The sequence below is a fragment of the Euprymna scolopes genome, chromosome 7 (genome assembly GCF_053919585.1).
Source record: "Euprymna scolopes isolate OS-2025 chromosome 7, ASM5391958v1, whole genome shotgun sequence".
NCBI lineage: Eukaryota > Metazoa > Mollusca > Cephalopoda > Sepiida > Sepiolidae > Euprymna > Euprymna scolopes.
The window spans coordinates 136,543,007-136,566,341 of record NC_136488.1 but is presented as its reverse complement, the minus strand read 5'-3'; the positions used below and the strand labels follow the sequence as shown (position 1 = coordinate 136,566,341).

General features: G+C 38.8%; 1 protein-coding gene across 1 annotated transcript in view; it reads left to right on the top strand.

Moving 5' to 3' along the window:
- Positions 1-3,382: 3,382 nt before the first annotated feature.
- The window catches only part of LOC145279986 (protocadherin Fat 4-like), a 140,143-nt gene continuing 120,190 nt past the window's right edge, over positions 3,383-23,335 (top strand). The window contains exons 1-3 of the mRNA XM_080131583.1: positions 3,383-3,567; positions 7,312-7,407; positions 15,647-15,823. Of these exons, the coding sequence (XP_079987709.1) occupies positions 3,507-3,567; positions 7,312-7,407; positions 15,647-15,823 (334 nt within the window). The 5' untranslated portion in view covers positions 3,383-3,506. The remainder of the gene's footprint in view (positions 3,568-7,311; positions 7,408-15,646; positions 15,824-23,335) is intronic.

Sequence of the window (23,335 nt, the reverse complement as noted above, 5' to 3'; positions counted from 1 at the left end):
TTGTCGAACTCTTGTCCTCGCTCCTTTGGGACAGAGGAAGACACTGGGTGAGCAGACAGGTCTGTATTCAACGTCCGTGTGAGGGAGGCTTGGGAATGCCGGACTTGAAGTGTCATCGAGATGCTGAGAGGCTGGCCTTCCTGAGCCACTATATGCAGGAGGACCAACCGTGGCACCCCGTGGTTACTGCCGCCTTCCCCGACCTCGTTCTCGATCCTTCCATCGAGAGCCGTCGCAGGCCGTGGGGAGAATCTGCCTACATGAAAGAGTGCTGAGCCGCGCTAAAACGACTACCAAGGTCCAGTGACCTTGTGACTGCTACCCGTAGGGAACTCCACAGGGATCTAGTGAAGGGGGCCGCTGACGACCCGCTATGCGCGCGTTTGGGGTGGCAGCAGAGTGAGATCCGCTCCGCGTGGAGCTGGGCGCCAGGTTCGAGTCATCTGAACAATTCGGAGTTCTCTCTGACCTGGCGATTGGCCCGAAATGCACTTCCACTCAACAACATACAATGCAGTTCTGGGTTTCTGGAGTCGCCTGATTGTCCCCGTTGTGGGACAACGGCTGTGGAAACTACGGATCACGCTTTCTTCGATTGCCGCGAACTCCGCCAGTACTGGTCGTATGTCAGTGGGGTGACGGCTCGCATCGATCCTGAGCATCCTCGCCCAATTACTGTATCCAATGTTGTGGACAACGTGAGGCCGCCGTGGGACCGGGAAAGACAAATGGTCTACGTTACGATTCTGGCCGTGGCGAGAATGGTGATTTGGACGTCGCGTCTGCAAGGTTGCCGGGGGGTGTTGTCTTTTTCTGATCAAGATCTGATCGCGTTCTTTAAACACCAACTACGGGTGAAGATCAGATGTGATAGAAGAAGGCTGCATCGCGCGGCATTTGACAGAAGATGGATACATGTGGCAAGTCTGTGTGTACGAAGAGGAGCCAAATTTGAATACGTGTTCCCCGCCTAGGTGTGGAACGCGCAGTTCTGTAAAGTTAAATTAAACAAGTAGTCTCTCAGCTAGCTGAGTGTGTGTTCCATCCCTCCCCGATTAGGAAGCCTCCAAGATCCCCATCCCCTCTTACCTGCAATTTTTGTTTTCACCCCTTCCTCTAAATTTTACCCATCTTGGAGAAAAAGAAATACAAACTAACCTCCATCCCTTACCTACAAAATTTTCTTTTCTCCATTCACCCCCATCTAGAGGGCATCCCCACCTAGAGACTGACCCGCAGAAGCGAGGTTACTTTTACAAACCTAGTGGAACGGGCAGTCTATCAACTAGACGGGGTTGGGAGGGTCCTACTAATCACCTTTTGTTTTTTCTTCCCCCTCCCTCGACACAAATGAATTATTGTTACCATTTTATTGTTATCTTTTTTGTTTTTACACGTCAATAAAAAATGTTTTAAAAATTGGGAGTTACTAGGACGTCCCCCAATATGAAAGGGTGAATGCGGTATTATGGTGAAAGAAGATACTAGCTGGGAGAAACTTTTGACTTTGTTTAGTTCTGGAGTGACAAGGATGACCAACGACCCCCAAAATCCCCCCTTTTGAGTTGGCCATGTGCCTAAGTTTTTTGTTCATCGTTGATTTTTTTTTCTGTATTTTTTTAACATGAATAAAAGATTTAATATCTCAAAGTGTAGTATCTGTTCCGCAGATACTGCAAGCTATGACTAGCTAGGACTAGCTATGACTAGCAAAGACCCGATGTGGGGGCAACCCCACATGCCTGACCATTAACCAGCTCCCATTTCCCACCTCTCGGGAGCTGGTCCCCTTTTTTCCTCCCTTCACTCCTCACATTAAAAATCGGCCTTGTGCCTAATTTGCTCGATGGGGGAGCAAATAAATACCATCTGTTCTGGCAGATGCTGCAAGCTATGACTAGCTATGACTAGCTATGACTAGCAAAGACCAGATGTGGGGGCAACCCCACATGCCTGACCTTTAACCAGCTCCCATTTCCCACCTCTCGGGAGCTGGTCCCCTTTTTCCCTCCCTTCACTCCTCACATTAAAAATCGGCCTTGTGCCTAATTTGCTCGGTGGGGGAGCAAATAAATACCATCTGTTCTGCAGATGCTGCACTTAAGATAATTTGTACCAGTCAATGGAGGAGAAACCCTCTATACTGGGACAATTATTATTTTTGGTAACCTGAGTGCCTCTTTTTGCCTACTTTTAGGGGAGCTGGTTTTTACCCCACATTAAAAACGGCCTTGTGCCTAATTTGCTTTGGTGGGGAAGCAAATAAATACAATAAAAGAAATCAGAATCTGGACACAGATTGGATGGTCAAACTGACCTCGGATGCAAGATTCCAGGGAGCTTAATTCCTGACAAAGAAATGACAGAGCTAGTTCGTTTAATGTTATCACATGGAAAAGTCAGATATTCCAAAAAGTAAACGAAATAGTTTTCATCGACGTTTGTTTTAAGATAAATTTTTTTTCTGTTTACCTATTTAAAGAAAACTCAGAATTAAAAAAAAAAAACAAATAAAAAATAAATAAAACAAAATTTCAGGCTCCTTCTATCTGTGACACACTATGGATACCCACGAAGGGGTGCCTGCAGCCTGCACGTGAAATTTTTTGTGGCAGGTGTAATGTCTTTACCAAATAAAGGGAGACCACCGCAGGTGTCACAGGAGTTACGGCCCCTGGCGACATCCGGGGTGGTGGTCAGTCTGATATCCACCGAGCACGATCTTCCTCGTTCGTTTTCTCTCTCTCTCGTCAATCTCCGTCCATCCTACAACCTCACTATGGTAATAACCGATATCAAGCAAGTATCGGTTACTTACCACAAGGATTATCACAGCAGGGGGTGCGCAATCTCCAACCACACCTCCCCTGAGTCGACAAAAATTCTGATACACCTACTCCTGAGTCGACATTGTTAGATACCAGTGGCACGTGAAGTGTGTACAGGACAAAACAAATGCCGAGATAAGCGGAGAGCACATACAGCGCTTAGAATTCCCAAATGGTCACCTACCTGGTACTAACGAGGCTCAACGTTGCTTAACTTCGGTTACCTAACATATTACAAATAAAACAAAGGGGGGGGGGACAATCAATAACCAGGTTAATAGCTGTTTCTGGTAATTTCTATTGACATTAATACCACTGCGTTTAATGGCCAAAGAGAATTTTTTTTTGTCATTTTTATTTTTATTTTTTTTTTATTAGTCAGCAGCGTCCATTGTTACCAGCAGCTTTGTTATTTCTTCTATAGAAAAGCCATGTTTTCAAAATTGATTATCTCAGCGTGATAGTCGATGAAAGCAAACAAAATCAACGACAAGTTACAACGGATTTCTGAACGGTTAAAATCACTTCAGAAAGAAACAACATTCTTTCTTTTTTTTATTTATTTGCGACGATCCTACCCGTCACGGAACGGTTTCCCATCATGTACAAATTATCCAACTTTAAAGATGGACGAAAAAGGCAAACCATCTACCATTTTGAGACAGAGTAAAAAAAAAAATGATAGACAAAGAAGAACGGTGGAGAGTAAGACGGCTCAAACAAGCAGCTTATATGCTAGGTAACGATCACCTACTAAGTAGACCTAGTATAGAATGTAATACACTATGGGAACCATTAGTTATTAATAGGGCTTGGACAACAGCATATTCTTTTCATTGTTTTGACTCTCGAGTGTGTATCCCTTGATATCTTATATGATTTTATTGTAAAAAGTTTTTGACTTCTAATGGGGGTATATATTTAAATGCTGCCAACATCAGCATTATGTGGCACAAGGCCGGAAAGTGGGAACCCCGCAGGCTCCCCTAAAGGAGGGGCACTTCTGCAATTTTAAAAATTGCCTGAGTAACCCCGTTGGCATTCCCCGGTCGGGGCGCCTCAGGCAGCAAGCAATAAACTTGCCCCATCGGAAAGCCCAGTGGCAAGGCCTGGGAGGGTGGACCTCCTAGGTATTACCCAGGCGGCGTACCTCAGTCCAACAGGTGCTGGGCCGGTTCCCGGCCCCTCACCTTTTGGGCGGAGTGTCAAGTGATGAATCCTTGACTTATACTACCCTGTCTCCCTGCAGCCGAAGCCGCTAGGAGACCTTCCCCATCAGAGTTCTAATGGGGGTATGAGACGAATGGATTCGCCAATCATCTTTATAACCAACGGCTGTGCTAAACAACCAATCAAAACGTCGCCAAATTATTATAAAAATCGTCGAATTTTGGATTCAATCAGTTCGCCATTTGCTACGTCACGGACCGCATTTAATTCTTCGCCGCCATCTTGGTTACTGATCTGAACTATACCGCCATCTTGGTTACTGATCTGAACTACGCCGCCATCTTTGTTCAACATAATATCTCAGAACTTAAGAGGTTAACTACGCGACGGACCGCATGTGATTCTTGGTCGCCATCTTGGTTACTGATCTGAACTAAGCAGTCATCTTTGTTCAACACAAATGTCTCAAAGCTTAACATTTATAGAGAGTGATGTGGTTCTCGGTTGATTAACTGTGTCTGACTGTGTCGGATATATACTCGAGAGTCAAAACAATGAAAAGAATATGCCGTTGTCATAGCCTTTGTTATAAATAATATGCAAGGTGTCGAAAAAGTCACTAAAGATTTTGAACTTAAATGGATTGTTTATTTTTTATATCTTTCTGTAATTTTAACATGATCTGATTAAGACATTCGGAAATTGTTTAAAAATAATGCAAAATTTAAACAATCTTTATTAATTAAAAATAATGTCTTTTAAATGTTGCCCATTTTCAGCTTCACATATTTGTGCTCTTTCCAAAACATTATTTATGGCAGATTGCAGAATCTCTGGATTGCGATTTAACTCCCTTATTTCATTCCAGGAGTTGGCAGACCTAGAAACGTCAAACTCCAAACCCTGCAAAAATTGAAAAAAAAAAACATCAGGAACGAATAAGGGAGTTAAATTGCAATCCAGAGATTCTGCAATCTGTCATGAATAATGTTTTGGAAAGGGCACAAGGGTTTGTATTACTGTACACATAGATTCAAAAAAGTTGTCAAAAAACAAATATATCACAAATAAATGTTATCAAAGACAAGATAAGTTACTTTTCTACCAAACTGGATATAATTTTTGTGTTTTTAGTCAATGTAACATGTTTATTCAGCCCCAAAAACATACAGTGTTTACCGATGTATTGGAAAATTCAAGATGGCGCCCGACTCTTTTTAACACTGTAAGTTTGGGAAAAGGTGTTATAAATAATAAACTAGACAAAATACTATTAAAAACCCACCGAATATATATCAACCTAGGTCACGGTAACATATATTGAGCGAGTTTCTAACAGTATTTTGTCTAGTTTTATATTTATAGCACTTTTTCCCAAACTTACCGTGTTAACGAGAGAGTCGGGCGCCATTTTGAATTTTCCAATACATCGGTAAACACAGTATGTTTTTCGATCTCAATAAACATGTTACATCAAATAAAAACATGAAAAATTATCCAGTTAGGTAGAAAAGTAACTTATCTTGCCTTTAATAACATTTATTTGTTATATATTTGTTTTTTGACAACTTTTTTGAATCTATGTGTACAGTAATCAAACCCGGGCACAAATATGTGAAGCTGAAAAAATTGGCAACATTTAAAAGACATTATTTTTCATAAATAAAGATTATTTAAATTTTGCATTTAAAAGAAAAAATTTCTTAATGTCTTAGATTGTATTAAAATTACAGAAAGATATCAAAAATAAAGAATCTATTTAAGTTCAAAACCATTCAGTGAGTTTTTTGGACATTCTGTATAAAGTTACAATTTATATATCTATATAAATAAATCAGTAGATATATGTGTGCCTGTCTGTTTGTGTGTAAATATTTAACCACTAAACTCTTAAAATAGTGATGACATAGCACTGAAATTAACAGGAAATAGTAATCATATACAGTGACATGTGGAGAACTTTCCCAGGGCAGGTGCTCAAGTAAAAAAAAACAAAAAAAAACGGCAAAAATATAGTAAAAGTGGGGCACAGTCCTATAATGCATTCCTCTGAAAAGGGCACTTTTAAAACAGGAGTAAAAGAGGCAGGTGCTTGGACCTCCCCCCCCCCTGCACGTCCCTGATCATACACCATGGATGGTTTATAATGAGCAAAATCTTTGAATGGATAAATAATGCGTAGAGAAATAAACACAAGCTAGTTCAAATATGTCGGTAAGTTGAAATGAACATTTAGCATATTTGCCAACATATTTGTAATAGTTTGCGCATGCGTACAACTAATTATAGTTAAAAGTGGTTTAATTTTAAAACTTTCTTATCTGTCTATCAGATTAGCTCAAACAGTAGGAAATGTGGCTGGAGCGCTAAATGCTTTTTTTGTTTCAAGTCAACCGATGGCTGCCAAGTCATGTATATTTTTTTTTTTTACTTTTGAAATCACTACTATATATTGGGTACAATATAATAATCAATAGAGAATTGGCTCTATAATTATGATAAATTCAAAATCTGCATAAATTACAATATCATATTTAAGTGTATTTTATGACCGGGCAACACCGGGCGTCCATCTAGGCTAAAATATAAAGAATCCAAATAAAACCAAGCATTCCAAACGATTTCCTTCGTTTTCGGATATTCTGTATTATAGTTTAATATTAATAATATTATTTGATATATTAATATAATTTATAAAATCTAATATATAAACGACTATATGTCTGTCTGTCTGTCTATCTGTCTCCATATTTTCAAACTCTATCTCCTCTAAAACTAAAAGCCACAGATTGACGCTAGGGGCCTCAAATGATTGGATTTTTTAAAATAAAAATGAAACAGGGATAAGCAAACTAAGTGTTAACATATGCAACTGACTAATGGTACCCTCTAATTATAGAGGATGAGTGTCCTTGCTGCCTCGATTGCTTTGACACTGGGTAGAAAGTACCAGTCAAGAATCCATTCTGGACAATCAGCCTGACAGGTGTGGGCCAGGAACTGTCCCAGTACATGTCCAACTGAAGTATGCCACCTGGGTATTAACTAAGAGGTCCACCCTCCCAGGCCTTACCACCCGGCTTTCAGATGGTGCAAGTTTACTGCTTATTGCCTGAGATGCTTCTGCTGGGGAATGCCGATGGGGATGTCCAGGCAATTTTTTGCTAGGCAAAAGTGCTCCTCCTTTGGGGACGCTGGTTGGGCATTCCCACTTTCTGATCTTATGTCACATCTTGCTGAGGTGGGCGCAGCAAGTAAATGTCTACGCAATTGACTAATGGTTATTTTTTTTTTTTAATTCATATTTTTACAGGTGGAATAATCTGTGGCGAAACCTCTAAATGGCAATACCTTTTCAAAGGGGAGAAAACTCCTGTCAAGAATGCACAGAAAGCAGATCATATTAAAGGTAAACTTTTAACTCTTCATTTTTCACACCAGAGGGCATGCTATATCTTTACAAAGCCACAAGTCACCTCTGCATGGAGTGTTGTTGCCACATCTAGGCTGGTTCATCTACCACTAGTTTCTCATTCATAGACAGAGTCCAAAAAAAGAGTCTCAAATCTATTAGGTCCGGCACTATCGGCAAAGCACCAACTTCTGTCCCATCATCACAATGTTGAATCCCTGTGCCTGTTATACAAGCAAGTATTTTAATGGAATGTGTTTGGATGAACTCATAGCACTTGTGCCCTTTTGATGTACATGCTCCCGACTAACCCTAACCCAATAAGCAGCAAAATCTAAACCCTTCACTGTTGTGGTCCCTTGATGTTGCAAAGACTTGTACTCTCATAGTTTCTTCTCTCAGACTGCTAGACTTTGGAATTCCTTTCCTGTTTCTTGCTTCCCCGATTGAACTAACTTGCAAGAGTTTTAGTGTACTGTGAACAGACACCTAGCTGCTCAACTCCCCACAGTCTCCTGTCAGAAACAATCCCAAATAGTAGCCCCTTACGTTGTTTGGGGTAAAAATGAGTAAAAATAAATAATTTTGAACAATCATTTTTATTGAGTTTAATTTTTCATTTCATTTGGATTCAAATCAGTTTTATCGTACCATAGTAAGTATTTTTCGTACAATCAACTCTTTGAATAATCCCATCTTATCTATCTATTGTATCTATATTAATGTGACACAATCATAATGAACTCTTTTGGGGAACCCCAACTTTTCATATTTAGAGGTCTTATACTCGACTTTCCCTATGCTTAAATGGAGAAAAGTATAGTTTAACAATAATCCCCCACCCCACCACAAAGCTTCTTTCTTAGAACTGCACGCTTGTGGAACTCTGTTCCAATTTTCCTGGTTTCCAGCTGTGTGTGCCATTGAGCACTCACCCTACTCGGGTTTAACTGGCTTCCTCCAAAGAAGGAAGTTTCATGGGAGTATGAAATTCACAAGCGATCCCCAGTCGCATGTATATCCCCGTTAGGGGAGATGACGATGTTAGGTTTTTTGCAACTCTTGCAGGAAGATGTTGACGTCCTCCTACATACAGCGTCTGGAATTCCCAAATTGGTCACCCATTTTAGTAATAACCAGGCTCAGCATTTCTTAACTTCTGTGATCTGATGGAATCGGTGTGTCAACGTGATTATGCTGTACACATGCTTTCCAACTGACTACAATATGGTTGTTTTCAAGTCCAACATGAGCAAATTCTTGATGACTCATCCCCTTAAGTAATCCAATTTACCAAATTTCCACCACTAACGATTACTATGACATGTTCCCTTTGACTGTACACTCATTACTCCTTATCCTCGAGTAGCTCCAAGGCCTTAATAAGTGGTGACTCCTTTGTAAAAAAAACAAAAAAAACATGGCAGTGACAGCAATCTCTACCTCGACTCAAATTGACAGATGTTTATAAAATCTCAGTTGTGCCAACTACAAACAACTGTTTATTAAGGCGACTTACTAGATTGTATTACTCAATTAATAACCAAGGCCATTCAGTATTTTCAAAAAGATGTGCCCTAAATAAAAAAAGAGGTGCCTTAAATAAGTTTCCAGATATTCTTGTACAGACATTTAAAATTATCGTAGACTCTTGAAAATTTCGTATATTATTGCTATGCATCTTATGAGATGACTGACCAATTTTTATGATTTCAGGTTCAAATGAACAGCTCCAGCAGGAATTGGAATACATCCTACTAAATCCTGATTGTCACAGCTGGTGAATTTCAGAAATGCAATCTGGACGTGAGGACACTTTAGAAGAACTATATGCAATCAAATTCTGTTTTAATCTTTAAAAAATGGCACAGAAACGTATGGAATGCTTCAGACTGCTTTTGGACCATCTTGCATGAATCAAGCATCAGTTTTTGAGTGACATAAGAGATTCAAGGAAAGCAGGGAGTTTGTGAAAGATGATAAGAGGTGTAAGAGGAGTAAGGCAGTCAGAACAACAGAGTTGATTGGCCAAATAAAGAATTTCATGGACAAGGACCGTTGTGTGTCTATAAAGAATAAGTACACAGTTTGATGTCAGTGTGGGAACTGTACACACAATTATTTGTGAGAAACTGAAGATGCGGAAGATTTGCGTGACGTTTGTCCCGAGGGTGTAGTACACAACTTCATCGTTGTCGCAAGCTATTTGACCAAGATGGACATCAAGACAGTTCCTTACCCTCCCTATAGTCCAGACTTTGCTCCCTGTGACTTTTGTTGATTCCCTAAGCTCAAGGAAAACCTTAGAGACGGTCGTTATCAGACAATTGAAGAGATGAAAGAGGCTGTGACGAGGGTCATTGATACGCTCACACAAGAGGACTTCCATGGGGCCTTCCAGAAGTTGTAGGTACGGTACATAAAGTGCATTGCAGCCGGAGGAGATTACTTCAAAGGGAACTAGAGTTTCATGTGTGTATTATCTATAAAAATGCCCATGCAAAAAAGTCTGCAAACTTATTTAAGGCACCTCGTATCCCTTTCTGAAATATATGTTTCTTTTAGAGACTGCAAACTTTAAATCAAAATAAATCACAGAAAATATATTTTTATATAAATATGTGATTTATTCCAAAGATTAATTTTTGGAATTTATAATTTAAACACAATTTTGGGCATATGGCTCAATGACTTGCGCATATACGGCGTATTCTAGTTTCAATTTTCACAAGCTCTATGCATGAAATCAGGCTGTATTTCGGCAAAAACACATTGAATGTTGTCTTCTACATTGTCTATTGTGTCTTGTTTATCAGCATAGACATAAGACTTTACATATACCCAAAGAAAATAATCTAATGGAGTTACATTGCATGAATGTGGTGGCCAGTTGACAGGTCCATTTCATTAAATTATTTGTTAATCAAATGTTTCTCTCAGTAAATCGATTATATCATTTGCAAATGCTGCTCGGATGTCAGTCTTTTTATGATGGATTTCCAAATCAAACTGAGCTCAAAATAACCGATAGTTGCCAAATCTGCAATTAAAGAAAATAGAGTTGTCAATTTTAAAGGTCGCCATCTCTGAAAGAAAACACCTTATATAACTAAGTAGACTAAATATATCCAGTGACGTGCAGATGCATAGTGACATATTTGTGTTCAGCTTCTTGATTGCGTGCCCCCAGAGAATCAAAGTCATAAGTTCTAGTACTGAGAAATACTATAAAGTTTTGATATGATTGGATTCCCCCCACCCATCAACTGCGTATACGTTTGTATGCTACTGAATATACCTATTTACAAGCAGGCTGCCCGGCATTGCCCGGTCATAAAATACGCTTAAATATAATATTTTGATTAATGCAGGTTTCAGAATTATTATTATATAATATTGGACCCAATATATAGTAATGATTTAAAAAGTTTAAAAAAAAAAAATAACTCATGCACTACCACTGAGAATTGAAACCAAAACGTTTAGCTATCAATTTATTTTTTCCTTTGACATTAATGCCTGAGCTATGAAGACATGTTTTCTGCAAGGCTAAAAATTAAAACATCAACCAATAGCTATTACGTTATGCATGCATATTCGTAATGCTGTTGTTTGACATTCACCTGGTAAATTTCATTTTTTGAATTTTCACACTTTTGTATCGATTTTCCTTAGCTAAAACCAAAATGTAAAGTTTTGCATGAGTTTGAATACCCTGTATATTAAGTTTCATGTCTGTAGACCAAAAACTGACAGAGGAGTTTGGTAGGAAAATTTTTTTATATAAATATATATACTCATACATAAATATATCTAGAAAGAGGTTTGTGTTAACTATAACCTTTTTACGCAAATATTACACAAGTATAAATCATGTAGAATATCTACATGAATATAATTACACGTACTAGTTAACTAAAGATGATCATCCCATAAGAAAACCAAAAAAACTGAAAAGGAATTAATTAAAATGAATTTTTAAAAGAATATGCAAATTAGCTAGATCTTTTGCAGATGAATGCAATTCCACAACCCATATATAACAAAGTTGTATTTTCTTCTATTATATAAATCTCAGCTATCTGTTTGTGTGAATGTATGTATGTATGTATGTTTGTATGTCTGCCAAAAACTTTCAACAGATGCGTTGCAACCTGACCAGACCGATATCGTTTCGAAGTTCGATCCTTCAGCCTACAAATATTGAAAAATTGGCCCAAAACATTAATTTCTTCACTCTCAAAAAGAGGGGTTGTTTTTTTGCGTCGACATTTTCGCAAAGTCATTGTCTTGATTGAATTGACTATGCTTAATTTCGATGCTCAGGACTGCCGGTCGCGTGATCGAGACATTGGCTAAGACGTCACTTTTTTTTTTTTTAGCCTTCTTTTTCTCCTTCGCCTTACGGGTTCGAACCTGCCTACTTTTTTTTTATTTTGTTTTAACACCTCTCTGCACCCTCCTCCCGCTACTACCACTTTTTTATCACACCCCCACCTCGGGTTCCTGACTACACCACCTCCACACGCCCGGGCAATGCCACGCATCCCTGCTAGTTTTAAATAAATAGAAAAAAAGTGTTTTTAATATCAATATTAATACACACACAAAAAAAAAGAAGATTTATAGGAGGTTAAATATCGAGTCCAAAATTTCATTAATTAATCAGTAAAGTAAAGCAGACCATTTGCATTGCAGGACACGATTCACTTTGTTATCCTGTTTGTTTGTTCCATTTTGACCACAGACGCAGCACAGAAGTTGATGGCATTTAAACTGGCATGGACAGCAATTATGACCATGGACAGTGATTATGACCATGGACAGCAATTATGACCATGGACAGCAATTATGACCATGGACAGTGATTATGACCATGGACAGTGATTATGACCATGGACAGCAATTATGACCATGGACAGCAATTATGACCATGGACAGTGATTATGACCATGGACAGCAATTATGACCATGGACAGTGATTATGACCATGGACAGCAATTATGACCATGGACAACAATTATGACCATGGACAGTGATTATGACCATGGACAGCAATTATGACCATGGACAGTGATTATGACCATGGACAGCAATTATGACCATGGACAACAATTATGACCATGGGCAGCAATTATGACCATGGACAGTGATTATGACCATGGACAGCAATTATGACCATGGACAGTGATTATGACCATGGACAGCAATTATGACCATGGACAGTGATTATGACCATGGACAGCAATTATGACCATGGACAGCAATTATGACCATGGACAGTGATTATGACCATGGACAGCAATTATGACCATGGACAGTGATTATGACCATGGACAGCAATTATGACCATGGACAACAATTATGACCATGGACAGCAATTATGACCATGGACAGTGATTATGACCATGGACAGTGATTATGACCATGGACAGCAATTATGACCATGGACAGTGATTATGACCATGGACAGCGATTATGACCATGGACAACAATTATGACCATGGACAGCAATTATGACCATGGACAGCAATTATGACCATGGACAACAATTATGACCATGGACAGTGATTATGACCATGGACAGCAATTATGACCATGGACAGTGATTATGACCATGGACAGCAATTATGACCATGGACAACAATTATGACCATGGGCAGCAATTATGACCATGGACAGTGATTATGACCATGGACAGCAATTATGACCATGGACAGTGATTATGACCATGGACAGCAATTATGACCATGGACAGCAATTATGACCATGGACAGCAATTATGACCATGGACAGTGATTATGACCATGGACAGCAATTATGACCATGGACAGCAATTATGACCATGGACAGTGATTATGACCATGGACAGTGATTATGACCATGGACAGCAATTATGACCATGGACAGTGATTATGACCATGGACAGCAATTATGACCATGGACAACAATTATGACCATGGACAGCAATTATGACCATGGACAGTGATTATGACCATGGACAGTGATTATGACCATGGACAGCAATTATGACCATGGACAGTGATTATGACCATGGACAGCAATTATGACCATGGACAACAATTATGACCATGGACAGCAATTATGACCATGGACAGCAATTATGACCATGGACAGTGATTATGACCATGGACAGCAATTATGACCATGGACAGTGATTATGACCATGGACAGCAATTATGACCATGGACAACAATTATGACCATGGAAAGCAATTATGACCATGGACAATGATTATGACCATGGACAGTGATTATGACCATGGACAGCAATTATGACCATGGACAGTGATTATGACCATGGACAGCAATTATGACCATGGACAACAATTATGACCATGGACAACAATTATGACCATGGACAGCAATTATGACCATGGACAGCAATTATGACCATGGGCATCAATTATGACCATGGACAGCAATTATGACCATGGACAGCAATTATGACCATGGGCAACAATTATGACCATGGACAGCAATTATGACCATGGACAGCAATTATGACCATGGACAGCAATTATGACCATGGACAACAATTATGACCATGGACAGCAATTATGACCATGGACAATGATTAATTCATCATTTGTATCAGCTCCACTACACCATGTATCAGATGAGCTATGACCGACTTATCATGACGTCCATTTTACGTGCTGCCATCGCTTTTAGAAATTGCAAACTAACTTACACCTGGCCAAGTCTTTGTTGATCTCTTTTTCTCTCAAAACCCCATCATTATCATTTCCTCCGTGGTTATTATTCACCTGATTGACCTTGCTAGTTCAACTGTTCTACATCTACTAATCCCCAAAAATTCTCGCCTATTCTTTCAATGTGACTATATCATAAAAATTTGTTCTACGCGCATCCCCATATACTATCCAATTTAATTTGTTTCTGATATCATCAGGTCAAACCACCACCATAGCCTTGAAGCCACTCGGGAATAAGGGTTAGTGCATGTACAGTAATCAATGGGACAGTGTCTTAATAATCGTTAGTATTGGAGATTTGATAAAGTGTCTTACTTAAGGGGGTGGTCCATCAGGAATTTGTTTATTTTGTTACTGGCCAGGCTCAACGTTGCTTAACTTCAGTGATCTGGTAAGAACCAGTGTGGCAACATGATTGTGCTGTACCATCAAGTCTCACACTACACATCTATCATACCATTCTCATATCATTTCTCTCCATGCAACGCATATCCTCCACCCTTACTGGCCAAGTTGCACTTCTATGCACCACCACACTGCATGCAAATGCTTGACAGGCTCTTTCTTTGGTCGACAATGGTAATGCTCTGCTGGTTAGTAATGACTAGGGCTGTGACAACAGAATATTCTTTTCATTGTTTTGACTCTTGACTATATATCCGTTAATATCTTATATGTTTTTATATAAACTGATGTGGTTCTCGGTTGATTGACTGTGTCTTACTGTGTCGGATATATGCTCGAGAGTCAAAACAATGAAAAGAATATGCTGTTGTCACAGTCCTAGTAATGACAGAAGCTGTTTGAACTTACTCCAACAACTCCCAACTTTCGTAATGACATCAGCACCTACTCCACCCTGTGATCCAATATTAAAAACTTTGCCATCAAAATATATTTTCTCCACATCTGAGTTCTCATCCGTCTCCATTGTTTTATACTTCTTGCGCACCCATCACGTTAGCTTTACTTACGCTAAGTAAGGGCTATGACAACAGCATATTCTTTTCCTTGTTTTAATTCTCAGGTATATATCCATTGATATTTATATGTTTTTATATAGAGTTGGTTGGTTGTTTTTGTTTTACGGCATATCAACCCATTTCAGGTTATTTAATGCCGAATCCAGTGATTTTGAAGAACAATTTTTTAATAGAGTATATTTGTTGTTGTTGTTTTTTTTAAGTCGGTTTCTATTTAACCCACAGTTGGAACCCTAACAGGTACTACCAGTCCGGGTTAGAGTGGACCTGGGAGCAATTGCAATTAAAGGGTGGCTCCACACTCCCCAGAGCCCGGAAGCTGGGGCCTCACCATCGGATATAATTTAAGGTTATATCCAGCACCTTTATATAGAGTTATGTGGTTCTCAGTTGATTCTGTCTGTGTCGGATATATACTCGGGAGCCAAAACAATGAAAAGAATATGCTGTTGTCATAGCCCTAGTAATATGTAACCCCCGTTCTTTTGTAAATGGATGTTTTTACTTGTTTTAGGACAAAGTTATTTGGTTATTGACCCAATGTACACGATTGAATGTTGCGGCCACATCTCAAAGTGGGAGCTCTATGTCAAGAATGCTGGTACCGTGAAAATGCAAGTCTGGCGTCCAGTGAACAATAACAGTTTTACGTACGAGTTAAGGGGGCAGACCAGTGTCACAGTTTCCAGCAGTGAGTGTTATTTCTTTATTTTCTCTCTGATATAACGCATTTTTTTTTTTTTTTTAATATTTTAATATTAATACTATCTCTTTCTCTTTGTAACCGATAGTAATCGTTGCAAAACTACGACTAGCGGTTACAAGAAAGTTCTAATATTATGACAAGCATTTGGCTGTATGGCTATGCGCGCGCGCGCGCACACACACACACACACACACACACACACACACACACACACACACACACAAACAAACAAACAAACAAACAAACAAACAAAAACAAAACATTTCCCTGATTAGACTCTACATCGAAAAAAAAACAGAAGTTGCTGTATGTACCCGGCAACTCTAAATGGACCGTCCTCGTCCTGTGCTCGCGGCAACGTTGTTGTCAAAAGAAAGAAAGTTTACTCAGTGGGTTGATATGGTATCATTCACGGCAAGAGGAGAAAGAAGAAGAAAACAAAGCAAACAGAAGCCACATTAGCTATTGTAACAAAGGACGTAATCCGTGGTTTGAATTTCAAACATGTTTTTAACAGCAATTTCAATAGTTCAAATCAGTTTATAGTTCCTATTTATAATGCCTCCCCACAGGACAGAGAACAAGAAATTGAAGTGTAGTATCTGAAGAACAGATACTACACTTTGATCTTCTCCCGTGTGTACCAATGTTATCGACAACAAACTTCAGTGTCAGGCGTTATTATTCTTTCTGTTTCTATTTTCCCTTTCTCTTTAACTTAGTTTCCCTTTTACTTTTTTTTTTTTCAATGTCAGGGGGGGGGGATATCTTGCCGTTTGCAATTTCTACACTGTTGTTTTGTCCAGGTTTTCTTTTATTTTGATAGGTTCTATGAATCTTTATACTTCTGGGAGGTTCTCTCATTTATACATCCTCCATGGAACTGGTCTGCTTTGCTGTCCAAGCTTCGGAACTTATTTCAGCTGTCTTTAAGATAGAACTTGGTAGAACTTGATTCCAGTAAAGCAACTGGCCCTGACGGTATTCCAATTATAGTACTCAAAAAACTTCAACCTGAACTAGCGCCCATACTTACAAAACTGTTTAAACGTTGTCTTAAGGAGAATAGTTTCCCATCTCCCTGGAAATTTTCATCAGTATGCCCTGTATTTAAGAATTCAGGTGATCGCTCATCCCCCTCTCAGTACAGGCCAATAAGTCTCCTGTGCGTCATGAGTAAGTTGCTGGAATCTGTGTTAAATACAGAAGTAATAAACCATCTCAACAAAAATAACCTTCTTAGTGACACTCAATATGGTATCCGTTCTGCTAGATCTACAGCAGATGTGCTTACAGTTATATCTCATAGGATTAGCAAATCTCTCGACGGAGGCAACCTTTCTAGGGCAATTGCTCTTGACATATCTAAGGCCTTTGATAGGGTATGGCATAAAGGTTTACTTCATAAGATCTCTAGCTATGGTATTGCTGGAAATGTCTTCTCAATTATTAAATCATTTCTTTCTGATAGGTTCATAAGAGTAGTAGTTGAGGGGCAAAAATCAGAAGCTCACAGTATTAATGTCGGTGTCCCTCAGGGGTCCATCCTGGGCCCAACTCTTTTGGTCAAGATCAAAGTGTAGTATCTGTCCTTCAGATGCTGCACTTCCATTTCTTGTTCTCTTTCGGTGGAGGAACAGTCCTTCACAACTGAAACAATTTTTTATTTTTGTACCTTTTCTCCCCGTTAAAAAACGACCCTGGTGTCTAACTCTGTCCCGTGGGGAGGCATAGTAAATAGGTACATTAATGATCTTCCAAATCACATCCTTACATCATTTGTAGACATCTATGCTGACGACACTACCATTTATGGTAGCACATCTAAGACAGTAAACGACTAAGTTCTCTCCAATTCTCTCTCCTCTGATCTTGAGCACGTAGTACAATGGGGAAAGGAGTGGCTGGTTACTTTTAATGCATCTAAAACCAAGCTTCTCTCTTTACATTATCAACATTCTGATCCACATCTGGCATCAATTGAAATGAATGGCTCTCGTCTTCAGGAGGCCTCAAGTTTTGACAAGCTTCTTGGCTTGACCATTACTCCTGATCTCAAATGGAACACGTACATCAAATCTGTTGCTAAGGCCGCTGGAAAAATGGTGGGATCTTTCTATCGATCCGGTAGATATCTCACTGCTGATGCTATTCTCTATCTATATAAGAGCCAGGTACGTCCAAGGATGGAATACTGTTGCCACATCTGGGCAGGAGCTGCTAGAAAGGACTTGGCCTGCCTTGATAGAGTTCAAAATAGACTTCGTAGCCTCGTAGGAGATGTCCTTTTCTCTTCCTTGCAACCTTTATCTCACAGAAGAAATGTTGCGAGTTTGTCTCTGATGTATCGGTATTTTCATGGAAAGTGTTCGACTGAGCTTCAATCTATGATCCCCCCTCGCCAAACTTTCACAAGAAACACTCGTCTAGCTGTAAACACTATCAATAATTCCCCCCACTCTTTATCTGTGCCTAAACCTAAACGTAGATTCCATGAACAAAGCTTCTTTCTTAGAACTGCACGCCTGTGGAATTGTCTTCCGTTTTCCTGCTTTCCAGCTGACTACAATATGGTTGTCTTCAAGTCTAACGTAAATAAGTTCTTGATGAGCCGTTCCATATAAGTTATCAAATTTACCAAATTTTCATTACTAATGATTACTATATTGTCCAATTTCTACTGTACACTCTTTAACCCTTATCCTTTAGTGGCCTCTTGGCCTTGATAATGTGGTGATGCCTATGTAAAAAAAAAAAAAAAAAAATATTGCAGATGGGACTGACTGTGCAGAACTCGGTGATGCTAACTCTCTAAATCGGCAGAGTTGACTGATTGACTATGAGAACTCACACTATACCGACTGACTGCTAAAAAAAACAATTGGTTAAATAGTCAAATAGATTGTTCTAGATTCTTCATCGAAATGGAAGCAGAAGCAAAAAAAAAAAAAAAAAAAAAAGAGAAGTTTGGTGATTATAACTATTATACTACATGCAAAGTCTATTAATAAAGAAAGTTCATTAACAGTTCATCTCGTCATAAGAAGAGGAACAACTTTTGTTTTTAAGTTTCAGAATAGACTCCCTTGGGTCAGTTTATCTCTTTTTTTCTTTTTTTCCTTTCAAACATTTCTAAAAATAAACAATCTCAACTTAAAACAGTCAATTATCACTGGCCAGATGTTCAAATGGGAACTCACACTATCCCGACTGACTGCTGAAAAAACAGCCCTGCACTGCTATTTATCCTAAATGTGATCGAGCAAAGGTACAATCTCCCCCCTCGATCGACCAATCAACAAGTGCCACGACTCACACAGCAGCAGATTGGTCAATTTGATATGCCAGACCGACTGAAGCAATTTAGGTTTCCCCCGATGACACGTGATGACAGCATGTCTTGGGGTGTAGCAAAGGTCAACGGATTAATTTTCCAGCTTTGACGATTTTCTTTTATCCTCAATCAAAATGACATTTTCTCTTTTGCATGGAGGCAATCTTTAATAATAATTTTAAAATAATTCTTTCAATCGAAATATCCAACCCAACTGACTCAATGGCTTCGAAGACAAAATATGATCTCATGATTGTGGGTCGAATGTTGACATCTTCTTTCCTTTCTCAATCGAAATGACAGTCGCCTTTTTGCACAGAAACTAAGCTTTCAAAGATAATTCTTTCAATTGAAATCTAAAAAAATCAAAAAAAAAAACGGCTTTACCTTTTTGTGCGGGAATCTTTTACAACAATTTAAAATAAATATCCAACCCAAACAATCGATTACACAAGCCACTCTCGCCCCTGTCAGTGCGTTTAATTCCATTACTCAGCAAGTCAAAATCATAAGCGAACTGGCTTTTAACTTTTTTGTGCAGAATTAAATCTTTAACCTAAACAACTATTTGTCTAATTTGTTTAATTCCATTACGTAACTCCCAAACACACACACACCAATCAAAATCCTAAAGCGAATCAACTCATCCCTTTCTGCCAAGAAATATCTTTAACCAAACAATTATTATTTGTCATTTTCGCATGGACATCGCGTCATTTTATTATCCAGCCAATCATACACACACATAGCCCTAATAATTACTAGTTAACATATTGCTAATGTTGGCCCTGTCGGTGGGGCATTAGAATATGCCGACTGCCCCCCTGCAGAGGGTAAAAGTCCCTCAATGGGGGTCCTGGATATGACCTTAAACTATATCCAGTGGTGAGGCCCCAGCTTGCGGGCTTTGGGGAGTGTGGAGCCACCCTTTGCCATTGCTGCCAGGTCCACTCTGACCCGGAGTGGTAGTACCTGTTAGGGTCCCAACTATGAGTTAAATAGAAACCGACTTAAAAACAACAAATATATTCTATTAAAAAAATTGTTCTTCAAAATCTTTGGATTCGGCATTAAATAACCTGAAAAGGGTTGATATGCCGTAAAACAAAACCAACCAACCAACCAACCAACCAACCATTGCTAATGTTAATCATGGCATGCAGGTATTATGGCAACTAGCTTGGTTTGAGGGCTGAATTTCTTCGGATTAGCCACACCGAGAGGACACTGGGGTGCTCCTTATTCATTTCCATCTTTTTACTAGTGTTGGGACGATTCCAATATTTTTCCTGATTCCGATACAATTATCGATTCCGATTCTAATTCTTTATACAGGGTGACCCCCCCCCCCAAAAAAAAACAGAGGACATTCAATTGTTTTTCTGAGCGTTTTGCAGTCAACGCAGAAAAAAGGGCCAAAGATCCCAGTGTTTTGATGTGATGTTTTGAATATAATAAACTAGTTATGACCAAAGTTTCATTTCATTCAGACAAAACACTAAGAAACGGGGGCATAATTATAGTTGGGACCCGTTTTTTTTTGGGTCACCCTGTAAATCTCTAAATATTTTACTATAAAGTTGTTATTTTGTCCCGATTACAGTAAAAACACATCTTAAATGTCAATGTGGTTTCTCAAACGTAAAAAAAACACTTGTGAGGATGTGATCTATAGATTTTAGTCTTACTGGAAGTTTAAATCAATAAAGATTTATTATTTTATAATTACGACAAGCAGTGGAAGACGTTTTATAAAAACAAAATAAAATAAAATAGATAATTAAAAGAATCGATTTGGCATCAGAAAGTAGACTCAAATTTTCCCAATTCCGATACCGATTCTGATACTCCAAAAAGCTCTGATTTTTCCGATTCCTGATTACAATTAATCGTCCCAACACTACTTTCTACCCCATAAAAATATGAGTTTCAATCTTCCCGTCGACTTTACTACACATACAAAAAATGACTGCTCACTTCCGTCATTTTTATTTTACTATAATTACAAGTAAGATATGGTTTACTTGCAGCTGAAAAATAATTGATGAAAAAGATGCACATACAAAGAATATAAAAAAGAAAACAATTAAATCTTGGGTTAAATAGTCAAATAGATTGTCCTGGATTCTTCACCCAAATAAAAGCAGAAAAAAAAAAAAAAAATCGGTAATTATAACTAGGGCTATGCCAACAGCATATTCTTTTCCGTATATATCTATTGATATTTTTTATGTTTTTTATGTAGAGTGATGTACTGATGTGGTTCTCGGTTGATTAACTGTGTCGGATATATACTCGAGAGTCAAAACAATAAAAAGAATATGCTGTTGTCATAGCTCTAGTGATTGTTACATTATATTGATACAGATATATTTGCCTGAATTAGTAAAGGGTTAGTGAGAAAATTAAGACAAGAGAGACACACGTGTGAACGTAACAGAAACTTTATTGACACTGGAAAAAAGGAGTGCCTTTTACTACTACAATATACCACGTGATTGTGTGGTGGGAGGTTGCAGGCAATGGTGATGGTGGGAGTAATCACAATCAAGGGGAAGTAACTCGTATTATTCGATGTATACAACAGTTTTCACTATTATACTACATGCAAAGGAAGGTTAATTCACAGTTCATCTCGTCATAACAAGAGGAACAACTCTTATTTTTGAGTTTCAGAATAGTCTCCCTTAGGTCAGTTCCTTTTTTTTTTGTTTTTTGTTTTTTCTTTTCAAAGAATTTCTAAAAATCAATCTCAACTTAATTAAAACAGCCAGTTACCACTGATCAAATGTTCAATTACAAAAAAAATATTGATGTCTTTTCAGATTTACTGATCGCTCATTTTCAATCGATTTTCGCTTTGTGTCTTTTGGGATATTTTCTCGCCCGCATCTTATTCGAACGCCAGACATGACCCAGTGACCCACTGGTGACCCTCTCTCGTTCGTCGGTGATTACGGTCATTCACCTTTCATTAAAACATATCTTCCAGATTCTTTCTCATGCCACACTTATGTCAGCGTCATAAGATTCATTTTCCTTAATTCAGTCTCTATTATGGTTCCCTGAATTTGTAACTCCCTGCTCTCTATGTGAAATCTGGATGACACCAATACCGGCAGTTTCTAATCTCTGCCATTAATTCTCCTCTAGATCTCTGAATGATCTAGTGTTATCATCACTACTGCCTCATAATTATTGAGCACACTCCTGTCCATCCATTGGGCCTCTATCATGTTGGCCCTTCCGGTCAATAATACCACAACCGGCTATACCGGTCACTAGGACGACATGTCAGGTTATTAGATCATTAATGACTGTATCACCCTCAACTGGTTTAAGACAAGATCAGACTCTTACTCTAGAGACGTTTCTCCATTCATCTATATTTCACAGGTCAGTCCTTTGACCAAGTTTATTCTTCTCGAGATTGACAGACTATTGCTTTGTCCATGGTTCGATCTCTCTTTCCCTCGGGTGTTGGCAGACAACTCTAATTTCACTTATTCTTAGTCCCTAGTGCGTTGATACAACAGTTTGTGGTAAAGCTTCTCCTCATGATTGATGAAGGAACAAACTAGAAACCCCTTCTACTTAACTGCCGCACAGATGTCTAAATCACACAGCTGGATACGGGGTAAATGTGGTATTCTGGTGATTGCAATGATATCCTCTACATATGGCGTCATCAAGTCCATACTTATTTCGCTTCCAATCTCCAATAAACCCATTATCTTTTACAACACAGGTTCCCTTTCCGTACCATCGGTTACAGTTTATGATAAACTAGTGCATCATTGTTAATGACTATAACTCCCACCCAGTACTCGGTCACGAGAATATCCGAATGTGAACTCGTAATATGTTTATAAATCTGCATAGTCCGGCATTCCGTTCTTCACAAGATCCTGCCTCACCGTTCACACCGGTCACCAAGATGTGTGCATAATAACCTTTTCCTTGGTAGTTTAAAGCCATTATTCACCCATGTATGGAGTATTGTTGCCACATTTGGGCTGATGCATCTTCCACTAGTCTGTCCCTCTTGGATAGGGTCCAAAAAAGTCTCCAATAGGTCCTACTTTGTCAACCAGGCTCCAAACCCTGTCCCATCGCTACAATGTTGCATCCTTGTGCCTGTTTTACAAATATTTCAATGGAAT